This window comes from Psittacula echo, assembly GCF_963264785.1.
Source record: "Psittacula echo genome assembly, chromosome: 1".
NCBI classification, from domain to species: domain Eukaryota; kingdom Metazoa; phylum Chordata; class Aves; order Psittaciformes; family Psittacidae; genus Psittacula; species Psittacula echo.
The window spans coordinates 89,761,306-89,774,017 of NC_137735.1; the positions used below are offsets into that span (position 1 = coordinate 89,761,306).

A 12,712-nucleotide genomic window follows, 5' to 3' on the forward strand; every position below is an offset into this window, starting at 1 on the left:
CAAGCACAGCTTGAATGCACCCCATTAGTGCCAGGGTCAATGACTCTCTCACCCACTTCTTCTTCTTATACTTTCCAAAAATCAATGAGACTGGCTCTTTCTGCAGACTCATAGATTAAATAATGAAAGAAAGGCATAGCTGGCCATCTGTATTACAATGCTCAGAGACGTGTAACAGAAAGGGCAAAACAAACACCCTGCCAGTTCTTAATGTAAGGTACACTGAATTCACAGGGATGATTTGCACTAAAAGTGATGAGATTTGAGCATTAACTCTTTTCAGAATTAGGACCTGAGGTAATGTTTCAACCCCAGTAATTATCGTAACATTGGGAGTCATTGCTAAAAGCAGAGATGTAAAATCACACCCAGGAGTTTTCACTAGGACTGTATATTTGTATGGCTTGTAAGAGCTAAAACAGAGAGAGGTGTTGACTACTCTTGTTCAGGGGCAGTCAGGAAGACAGAATAATTAGTATAGAACCAGGGTCCCAAGTTATGTATGGCCCTTCGAAGGCTGCATTTCTAAACTGTAAACAGGTTGTATCACTTTCAGTTATCTGGCTCAAGGACCTGGGAAAACAGCCCTTCTGTATTAAAAGAAAATGACAGTGAATTAATTCTCCAGAGATTATTAGAAAAGAGTGCCAGATTCACAAAGATGCTTACAATGCTTAATGCCCTTTGCAATCATCTCCAAAAAGCCTATCCCTTTTCTTGGTCTCTTGGAAACGAGTGGGTAACCCACCTAGTCACTAATGGGCAGAAAAAAACCATTATCACAATGAGGGGTTTAAAATTATATGGGATTGTGGAGGATGCTTTATCTTCCAAAATCCTACCTCCAGCATTTTGAAATTAATTATGGTAATAATAATAATGACTACTAAACACTTCCAAAGTGATTTGCATCTTCAAAGCCCCATACAAACTTCAGTTAATTGAGAGATCCCTGCAGAGAAGCAGTCAAGTGCTGCTGTTGTTCTAGTAACACTCTCCTACTGATTTAAACAGGGGGGAAACAGGATGCCAACCATAAAACCCAGCAATTTCTTTCCACCGTGTTTAGGGATATCAGTGTAAGCTGCTACAGCAGCTCAGGTATAATCTCTGTGAGTCAAGGGAGCTGACCAGCAGGGAAAAAATATTGGGAAGAGACAGGGAGGGGAAAATATGGAAACGAGATTGGAGAGATGAAACAAAGTAGAAAGGAAGGAATAGACCAGATTGTACCAAACAAAATAATACCAGAGATGAGCTGCTTGCCTCTTCAGAGTGACAGATGTGAGTGGAGGGAAAGAGGAAGACGAAAGGATGGCTAAGGTCAGGATGAAGAGAAAAATGAGTACACGATGCTCAAATGAGGTGTGTGCACACTAATTATAAAGGAATAATTAGACCGGAAACAAGAATTGTGAGAGCTCAGGATTCCATGCGTATCTGTATGTACAATATATACGAGTCTACATATATACATACACACATATAATCTGCTGGAGCTGGATCATGGCAAATGGCCGATCACCAAATGACATGTACTGCACAGTAAGATATGCAGAGACCATTACATGGGTGTGCATACAGAGGAAGTTACGATAAAAGAGCCAGTCATTTCCAACAGACTTTACTCTCAGAGGTGCAGCTGTGTGACGTGGTTCACTGTCTGTACTGGTCTTCCATCTCACAGGACAAATTAATAAATCTAATTTTCCTGCTCAGGCCCTTGTCACTCAAGATTTAAATACTCATCAAATTTTAAGGCTGCACTCACTGGCTCCCAGAACTTCCTGAAAATTGTGAACAATGTATTTTTCACTACCGCTGGCAATTTTGGCAAATCCAGACAGACTAATTTGACCTCAGTAAAGTGCTGATGAATTTTTTTCCCATGGTTTACGGAAAACAACTGGAAAAAACTGTACCCACCACTTTGGATCAAATGTTTCATCTTAAACAAAGCTAGGAAGCTGGCACAGAGCAACTTGCTTCCATGGAGGGCTTTCATACAGCACACCTTGCAAGCCACAGATGCTCACATGTCTTTCCTTTTCTTCTGGTGGTGACTGGGGATGTAATTGAGAGCCTTTTTGTACTTCTTAGCTGCCCAGAGCTAGGAAAGGTCACCATTTGGAAAAGAGGTGGCAAAAGCAATTTCAGTGAGGAAAAGATTGTAATCTACCACGTGGCACGAGGGACTGGGATGCTGCAGGCACTTTCAGCAATCACTGTCACAGCAGTCCTCCCCAGCTCACTCCCACCTGCTCAGCCTCAAATTGCAGCGTTATTAAAGCACCTTGAACATGGAGGTGGAAATTCTGAGCCCAGATCACAGCTGCTTTGTGGCTGTTGATAGATTTGAGCAATGAAATGAGCCAAAGCAAACTTCGGAAGCATTTGCAAATTGTGTCCTACATTAATAAGAAAACCAGCTACAGACCACATGTCCTTCAATTCTTATTTAACCTTGCTCTGGCAAAACTCCCACTGATGTTAAAGACAGTTTTGCTTAAGTGCGACTTGAGACAGGACCTGCAAATCTGCCTGTGTACGTAACATGCCAACATGCTGTATAGCTTGAGGATAAAATCTGTATTGGAAGCCCGCTGGTGTGAAAGTTGAAAATTTGATTGTTGGTGGAATGTAGCATCTGAAAATCCTGAGGGTGTCATTTTCCACTGGAAGGATATTTTTCTTTCAACTATGGGGGAAACAGTCATTTTCTACCAACAAATCTCTTGTTAATTTGTATGTCTTTGACTGTTAAAGAATGATGGAAGAGTGAACGGCACTTGCTCTATCAGTATTCTTAAGTAATTTTCCAGAGAGAGGCATGCCTCAAGTTTCTATTTCAAGTCGGTCACTGGTAGAGGCAGTGTCAGGATTGTTTTCCAGGCTCACCAGGGTGTTTGCTAGGGGGCCACATGAGGGAAGGGTGGCTGCTGCAAAGAGAGGTGTGCAAGACACATAATGGGAATGTGAGGAAAGCTCTAAAGAGAAGGATGGGAAAGGTGATACAGAGCTCCACTGGCCATGGATAATACCTAGCTTTTTCAGAGTTTTTATCTCTAGTTCTCAAAATACTGTAAAAAGGAGAGGTGAACATTGTTACCTGCATTTCAGAGATGGAGAACAGAGATGTAAGAAAGCGAATTGATTCGTGTACCACCTCCCAGCAGGGCAATAGTGGAGCTGAGAAGAGAACGCACGTCTCCTAAGCCCCCTCTCTGTGCAACATCATAAGGCCATATTGTACTCTTCCCATCACTGCGATGCTTTACAAATGTCTGCTAATCAGACCTTACCACACACACACCCAAGAGACAGTTAACCCTGGTAGTTGCATTTTAAAACCAAAGAGTCTGGCAGATAATAGAAGTGACTTGTTCACAGTCATAAAAGGTGCCTGCTTCAGAGAGGAGCTCCAAATTTAGCTGTTCCTCACTTCTCAACTTCTAGTCAGAGTACACTTTTACCTCTGCATTGAGAAACTCTGGCTATCTAAGCAGCTGTTTCACACTTTGAAAGAGCACATGACAAGCCTGCATTTGTTTTTTCCCATAACTCAGTAAGGAAGTGAAACCAGCAGAGAAAAATTATTTTTGGACACATAAGGGATCTCTCTAGAGATCATGACCACACATTCAACAAAAGTACTTTCCACTACCTGAAAGTGAAGAGGGTTCCCATGTCCAACATAGACAGCAGCTCTGCTTTTGACTTGGGGAAGGAGAGGCGGTAGCGTAAGGTCTCAAAAGCAGGTACAATCAGAGCTTTCTTGGTGTTAGCCAGGTCGAGCTGGATGACGGACTTCCTGGCAAAGAGAAACAACAAATAAAAGCAGGAAAATTGTAAACGGAGAAAATCGCTTGGCTTTTCAAAATAAAGCATACAGAATGGCCAGTTTGATACTGTAAATATAACTATGGCCTGTATTTTTCCAAGGGTGCTACTTTTTGAGCAGGAAGAACAACAGAGTTCAAAAAGAGCTTGTATGTTTGACTGATCAGTGATGATCAGTCCAGGGGTGCTGGATCAGCATGTCCAGGGGTGCACAGGACTGAACTAGCACTCTAAGCACAGCCAACTGACCACCTCTGAGAGAAACATAGCTGAATATCAATACATATATGGGAAAGAGCTGCCCAGTCAATGCAGCTCTAAAAAAATGAGATTTATTCAGGATTCAGTGGGATTTCACAGGATGAGGAGCTGGAAAGTTTGGCTGCACCTCAGCCCAGTTATTCTCTGTGCTAAGCTGTGCCATCATACTTGCTTTTTACCTCTGCTTTAGAGCTCAGTCTGTCCTGCAAGGGGAGTGTTACCTTAACACTACTAGAGACCAGATATCTGCTCTCATGAACACTATTATTTGTAAAAGTATTTTTTATTATCTTTTATAGCAGTGGCCAAATTTAGTTTCATCTATGCCTTCGCCTGTCAAACTTTCTCTCTACATAACCTAACAACATCCTGGTACTTTTCATGGGGTGACATTCCCTTCTTCCACAGGTAGTAAGTTCTCTTTCTTTTCCTGAGTTCAAGCAATATCTCCTTGTTCAGCCAGGCTGATCTCTTTCCTGCTGGTTTGGTTTTGAGTACATAGGGACCGCCTGCTCCTGTGCCATAAGGATTTCATTCTTGAAGAGTGTCCAGCCTTCCTGGACCCTTTGTCCTTCAGTAATGTTTCCAAAGGAAATATGCTAACCACCATCCTAAACAGGCCAAAGTCAGCCCTCTGGAAATCTAAAGGTGGATGTTTTGCTGACCTTCTTCCTGATTTTTCCAAGAATTGAAAATTGAATCATTTCATGATTGCTTTGCCCAAGATGGTCTCCAACCGTCATATCACCCACCAGTCCTTCTCTGTTTGTGAACAGAAGATGTAGCCAGGCATCTCCCCTAGTTGGCTCACTAACCAGCTGGGTTAGGAAGTTATCTCCCACATGCTCCAAGAACCTCCTGGTTTAATGGAAGGCATCCCTGCCCATGCAAGCAGGTTGGAACTAGGTGATCTTTAAGGTCCCTTCCAACTCAAACCGTTCTATGATTGTTTCTTCTCTTCTGTGTTGTACTTCCAGCAAACATTTGATAGACTGCAGACCTCCATGAGAACAAGGGCAAGGGATTGTGAAACTTCTCCCACTTGTTTGAAGAATACTTCATCCATAGCTTTATCCTGGCTGGGTGGTCTATAACAGACTCCTGTTTGCTTGGATATTTGCTTGGTTGGCCTCCCCCTGATCTTTACCCACAAACATTCAGCTTTCTCACTCACAGCATTGAGTTCATGGCAGTCGATGCACCCCGTGACATACAACACAACACCACCACCTCTTTTTCCTTGCGTATCCCTTCTGAAGAGCCTGTAGCCATCCATGGCAGCACTCCAATCATGCGAAGCATTCCACCATATTTCTATGATGACAATTATGTCATGATTTCCCTGCTGCACAATGGCTTCCAGCTCCTCCTGTTTGTTGCCCATGCTGTGGGAACTGGCATAAATGCATTTAAGTTGCCCTGTGGATGTGGACTCCAACAGCAGCACGCTATCCCCTAGCTCATGTCTAGTGAGCCTAGTGTTATCTCTTTCCCCCTTTGAAACTAGTTTGAAGCCCTTTCTATAAGCTGTGCTAGCTCCTGGGCTAGAATCCTTTTCCCACTTTGGGACACGCATACCCCATCTGCTGCCTGCAGGCCTGGTGCTGTAAAAACTAACCCACCGTCAAAACCCCAAACATTCTGACTCTGACACCAGTCAGAGAGCCAGGAATTAGTGATCTTATGGGCTGCCTGCCAGAGGTATTCAGTCTGTTCTTTCCTAACAAACTAAAACCCAAAGAAAAAGAAGTTACTTTTCCATCCCCGAACTGAATTTTACTATGCTTGTCATTAGAAATAACTGTGTCTCAATTTTCCTTTCATTATCTTCATATTTCATACAAGAAATATGCCTCTCTCTCCCTGTCAAAGTCAGTTCCCTTTAACAGGACTCACTGTCCTGATTTTTATGTTACTGCAACAAGCAATCAAGGACAATGTTGACAAGCAGCAAACTCTCTGCAGCCTTATAAGATGAAAGAATTGGGATCACTGTCATAATAACAGAAGAACCAAACAAACCACTTTTCTTGGCCCAGAGTATCTAAAATTCATTTATATTGCTATCAGAGAAAAAGAAGAGGAGCAGGGCTATTTAATAAATCCTGAAGTTTAGAGAATTCACACCACCCTATAGGCCTGTTCTATAAAAAGAAGTCTGTTCTCAGCACCGTACTGCAAAGTTCGCATTGTTTAAAGAAGCCATGCTACATTCCAGTGAACTTTTCACAGCTGAAGGATTTTAACAGCATCTTATAACTTTTTTGTACTTTCTTCACTACCTTCTCCCTCATCATCACTAATGGCCAAGATATTTGCATGTAAATAGATGACTCCTTCACAGTCCGCCTCCATGACCTTCTGGAATATTTGAGTAGTGCCAGCATCTAGTCTTTATGATGCTTTTAATGTTTCTCCCCTTTCACATCTTCTCTGAGAGCAGGGGACACTGACATAGTTTCTCTTCCAGCATCTCAGGCTTTCTGGTCTCTGTGCAATCTATCAGACTTGAGTGGTACAGCTTTGGGGATTCAGCTCTAGGAAGGAGCAAGTAACATTTGCAGTGATGCTCACCCTTTGGGCTCTGCAAGGAAACAGCAGCTTCCATTTATGGCTGTTACTGTCTCTTTCTTTGATGGGGAGCTCAAAAGTCCCAGGCAAAAATGAAGGCCTTGATGTGCTTGGCACTGTCAAGAAGGAAGAGACAATCCTGTCCACCAGTGTTCATAGTCTGAAGCTGAGCAAAGCTGAAGTAGGCATAGGTACTGTTGTGGTTTAAGCCCAGCTGGTAACTCAGCACCACACAGCATTTCACTCACCCCTCCATCTCCCTCCGCCCCGAGCGGGATGGGGAGGAGAATAGAAGAATGTAAAGCCCACGGGTTCAGATGAGAACAGTCCAGTAACTACAATAAGGTAGTAACAATAGGAAACAACAAGAGAAGAAATAAGCTCAGATAACACAGGTGATGAACAATACAATTGTTCACCACTCACTGACTGACACCCAGACCGAACCAAGCAGCGATCAGTCCCTTCTGGGTGACTCCCTCCAGTTCATATACCGGGCATGATGTGCTGTGGTATGGAATACCCCTTTCCTTTGGCTAGGTTGGGTCAGGTGTCCTGGCTGTGCTCACTCCTGGCTTCTTGTGCCCTCCTCACTGGCAGAGCATGAGACTGAAAAGTCCTTGATCAGGGTAAGCATTACTTAGCAACAGTTAAAACGTTGGTGTGTTACTAGCATTGTTCTCAGACTGAAATCAAGACGCAGCACTGTGACAGCTACTAGGAAGAAGAATAACTGTTACAGCTGAAACCAGGACAGGTATCAAGGAAAGGTAACAGCAGAGACTGTCAAACAGAGCAAGTTGTGCTGAAGCTAGTGTTGAATGTGACTAACTTTGTAAGATATGGGATACAAGCACAAAACCAACGTGGGTATCAATAATCCTTTCTGCACACTCCCTGCTCTTGTCATCTGCAAATTTAATATAGGTATCAATGGCAAAACTGTTGGAAAAAATAGATGACAGTACCATCATGAAGACAAACAGAAGGAAGAGGGAATAAACTGATACAAAAGGATGAAATCATTTGTACTGTCAAAGGTCAACATGAAAAGATAGGTAAGTGGAGAGAAGCAGAGGTCTGAAAGCAAGATGCTTGTAATAGATACAAACACAGACAACTAGTAGAGGTGCTTCAACAGTGAAAGAAAATAGTGGGATAATCTCTGCAGAAATATTTTCAAGAGATATGTTAAGCATCTAAGGTGCATGTCAGTGAGGTCAAAGTGGAGGGGTTCACCAAAACTGAGCTGGGACTTGAGATATGCTCAGTCAAGAAGCCCAGCAGCATTGACCTCCGAGTAGTATAGCCTGCCTTTGATGTGGACTATATGACATAAATAACTAATGTAAGTGGAAGAAGGAATCAGTGCTGACATCTAGGTGTTCAACCTGAGTGACAAGGGACAAAAGACGCCATGTAAAATGTGATAATGGCAGGAGGATTTGATAGATGAAGAACACCTTCCATTTTCTTGTGATGACTTGGCTGATGGTCTGCTCCTCAGCCAACCAGTTGAAAATATAACCTCTTCTTATTCAAAGCAAATCTACTTTTCTGTTTCCATGGGGTGACTTTTTTATCCTGTCTTCAGTGGACGTGCCATTTGCTGGTTGACTGGTTCTGTGGTACTTGGAATAGGAACATTTTCAGGTTATTTTGCAAATTAACACTGGGGAAACTGTTTAATTCCTGCACTATCCTAATGAGGGCTGGGTTTTGGACTCAGTAATATTGATTCAGTATCCTTTTTCCTTTATCTGTCCTTTTCCCCCAAATCCCAAAATACGGATACATGGCTTTATGAAGAGCTTTCTCTTTGCTAGTGTTGTCCAGGAAACCGTTTCCCAGGCATCTTTGTGTTCAGACCTGATGTATGACATTCTGACACAGTGAAGGTTAGGTTAAATTTCTAAATTGACTAATCAACCTTATTTTTTGCAAAGCTTTGAAGAAATGAATCTTAAATCATGAGTCTCCTCACCGGTTAAATGAACTCCAGCATACTGGTGTCAATCTTTTCAACTCCATAATCCTTTCCAAAAATTCACACAGAATTCTCATCATTATAGGGGCAGATACTAATATCATGCCCATTTCTGGAAGGTAGAGAAACTCAAACACAGAAAGGTTAGCAACCTTATCCTAAAGCACTGAATTCAGGGAAAAAGAAAAAGGTCCACTAATTAAAATCAACTTCCACTATCAGGACTCAGTAAGTGGTTAGTTCGAGTTCAAGGAATATAGCAGTCACAGAGTTTGTGGTAAGAACTGGAGAGCTGTCACTCCACTGTTGAATTCATATTCTTAGAACGTTCCTTCTCTCTGCAAAAGCAATGAGAATGAGTGCATAGCCTACAAAGGCATCTGACAAATAAAAACCAAGAGACACTACATGAAGTGTGTCTCTTGCTGAGATGCTGAAGAAAAACCAGAAATACTTCACAACTGATGTTGCAGGGACAGGTATAAAACCAGTGGTTAAAGACTGGATGCCAGGACCCAATCATGCTAAATGTGTCACTGGAAGTGAAGGGCATAATTTACACAAAATGTGTCAGGGAAGAACTTTAATGCTAGCTGTGACAACTGTAGATAAACAGCCTGTCTAGTTATTTTATCTTAGAAGAACCTTTAGGATGACCCACACACCTTACTTGTAGCAACCAGAAAGAGCTTTTACCTCTGGGGCAATGACAAGATGACCTTAGTAACTAATGAGGGATGGTGACAAAAGACTTCCACTCAGCCAGATCATGAAAGTGTCTGAGTTTCCTAAACAGGAAGTCTTGAAATGATACATTCCTTTTGTACCTCACAAAAGAGTAAGGGAGGGGGTTTGATGGAGACGAAAAGCATTGAAATAGTCTTACTTAGCAGCTATGACAAAGCTCAATTAGCAAAAATTTAAGTGTTAGCAACAGAGAGATAGAGGGATCACCTTTCTTTTTTAAAACTGGCTGTAAACTTTCACAAACAATACTTTCAAAATATTGTGAAAATGTTTTTCAAAATTCCTTTCTTTCTGAGAATATATTGTCTGCAGATACACAATATACAATATATATATAAATAAGCAAACTTGCAGTGAGAGGGACTTGTCTGGTTCATCGTACAAAGCGATACCCTGAAAAACCACACTATTTCTGTTTGTTTCTGGTTACTCTATCTGAGGAAATGAAGATGAAAATGTTTTGTACATCTCTCTGACAATCACTGCCACTCAGATAGATAGCACTAATCAGCTACTTGCAGAGGCAGAAGGAACAGACAATGAAGAAAGATACAGGGTATCTGTATTTAAAATATTCTCACTGCACCTCCCTGCTGTTTTGCTCAGGAAAATTATTATTGAAAAAGCAACAAAAGCCTCTAGAACACGTGCAAAAAAAATCCAACCTCTTTTTCAAAAGTTGGCAGTAGCAGATTAGCAATTTCAATATTCCCAGGCAACTGAGACTCACAGATTTAAGGTGGTAAGGGAGTCACAAAATGCTGGTAGAGTAACACATCTTGGATGGAACAGCTTTCAGTGTGAATCTGTGTTGGGTTTTTTTTCTTCTGAAACAGCACCCATCAGTGGTATCACTGTGCATTTAGTTCTGTGATGTGTTATTACCATACAAGAATTATTTCTATGGTTGTAATATCTCAAGCATGTTGCGATACATCATTTTGTCTATGTTTTTCTTCCTTTCAGTGCCGGCTCCCGTAGTGCACTACAAAGCAGTATGAAGGAATGAGCTGCTTTTTTAGTACTACATGCCAGTATCAACAGATGCCATCCTTACTACGTCCAGCATCAATCTGAAAAAGTGTAACAATATGCAACACTAACGTTGAAGAACAGAGAAGCTAACACGAACTGTCCCTGCATGTATCCTGAGACAACTAACGTGTGGAAGGGACAGAATTACTTTGGAGTCCTGACAGCACAGGTCAAAAAGAAATATCCTTAAATTAAGCAGGAAACAAGCTGACACAGTGTGATAAAACTTCAGTCATATTATCGAAAACAGTGTCTTTAAAGCCATAGAATCATATAATAGTTTGGTTTGGAAGGGACCTTTAAAAGCCATTTAGTCCAACCCTCTTGCAATAAGCAGGGACACCTGCAACTACATCAGGTTGCTCAGAGCCCTGTCCAACCTGACCTTGAACGTATACAGGGATGGGGCATCTACCACCTCGCTGGACAACCTGTGCCAGTGTTTCACCAATCCCATTGTAAAAAATTTCTTCCTTACGTCAGGTCTTTTAATTTAAAACTATTACCCCTTGTACCACCAAAACAGGCCTGCTAAAAGTTTGTCTCCATCTTTTTTATAGGCCTCCTTTAGGTTCTGGAAGGCTGCTATAAGGTAACCCTGGAGCCTACTCTACATCTCTCTCAATAGCGAATTTAACCCTGTACATGGACACAAACATTGAAAAAGGCAATTCTCCATATGAGGGAGAAGTGAGAAGCTGCTTACTAAATTGTTAAGCCTGAAACAAAGGAATTCCTCCATAAGCTTACTATACCGGAATGCATATTTCCCTTTACACTCCAGAACCCGGTACATATGGAGTGAAAAGTGTCACCTTATAGGAACATTTTGATCAACTTTTACCAAATTAGAACAGAGATGACAAGCAAACTGGTCAGAACTAAGGAACTGAAATCCTCCTGTATGGCCACAGGGTGTCATCCTTGCTCTACGTGATGGCCTCAAACGACCAGCCTCTGCAGGGGAAAAAGGTCTTTATTAAAAAAAAGCCCAGTTAATGGATCAGAGGTCTGTAGCTCGCTCAGCCTAACCTGCTCACATTCATTATAATGCAATACACACTGAGGTTACTCTTCCCAGTTTTCTTATACTAACTATTTTGCCCTGATAGGTGCTGGCACTGCAGTCATATTTCTGAGCTGGTTAGACTAGCTCTCTTTTCAAGTTACAGAACTGGATTAAGAGTGTCAGAGGACAGTAAGTTCAGTAATGCTTTGAATGTTTTTTTTTCTGTCACTGACATTAAGAACCACAGATTTTTAGGCAAATTGCCCAGTTCACATCTCTGCTAATACAGGATGCTCTTGCACATTTAATAATACTTAGTCCAGTTCAATTTTCAAATTGATTCTTCTGCTGCTCTGAGGGAATTACTCTGATGGCTAACATGGCTCACATTTAGACCTAAGATTTTTCTTTCATAACTGTACTGCTTTCCTTCCAGTTACAGCCTTTTACCCTAAAAACTCTTGCAGCTTGCTAGGCACTTAAACATCTATCAGTTGCCCCTTCCAGTTCTGCTCAAACTGCATTGTTTTGGGAATGTATGAGAAGGATGGGGTGTGGAGGGGCTGAAAATGCCAGTGACAGTGGGAATTCCTCCACTGTTGATTTACCTGAGGTACTCGTAGAGTCCATACATGGGCAAGAAGTCGATGTCAGACAGAAACATGTATGGTGTGCTGATATGCTTCATGGCCACATTCCTTAGCAGATTCACAGGATAGAACTGGCCCTCCTTGTACACGATATGATAGCCGACATTGTGGCGGCTCATAAGTACTTCTGAGCCCTGGGCATAGCGCAGAAATTGCTGGGCTTCTGCATCAGAAAGATAGAGTGCCAGGCTGATTGGACCTTCCCAGTGTTTGCAGATGGCTTCAAGCATCTGGAGCCTGAAAGAGAAAGGGTGAGAATAAGAAAAGGCTGTCTTCCTGTCTGAGGCCCTTTTCCTGGGTTCATCTGATCGAATTCAGGTATCTGTCTCTAAGTTAGAGTCACTTTATATGCTGTGGAAAGCGATGAGTATTTCTACACCACAGTCAATCTCACGTAAGTTGATGTCTCCTTCCAGACAGATGGGTGGCACCCTAGATATGCCTACTTCTCTCCACTGAATATAAGGAAACCTAGAGATGACCCTAGCTTAGATACGCACAAACACAACTTAGATACCTAAAGCTAGGTGAAATCAACACCATCCTTGCTGCCTTAAGTGTTGATGCTGCAGGAAAACCCACATGGATAATTTGATTTCATCTGATATGAGG

The 12,712-nt window shown here is 42.0% G+C and overlaps 1 protein-coding gene across 1 annotated transcript in view; it reads right to left on the bottom strand.

Moving 5' to 3' along the window:
- The window catches only part of LARGE1 (LARGE xylosyl- and glucuronyltransferase 1), a gene marked incomplete at its 3' end in the record, with an annotated part of 273,098 nt that overhangs the window by 4,671 nt on the left and 255,715 nt on the right, over positions 1 to 12,712 (bottom strand). Inside the window, exons 12-13 of the mRNA XM_080627788.1 lie at positions 12,059 to 12,337; positions 3,665 to 3,811 (exon numbers count right to left, since the gene is read on the bottom strand). Coding sequence (XP_080483914.1) covers positions 3,665 to 3,811; positions 12,059 to 12,337 — 426 coding nt within the window. The remainder of the gene's footprint in view (positions 1 to 3,664; positions 3,812 to 12,058; positions 12,338 to 12,712) is intronic.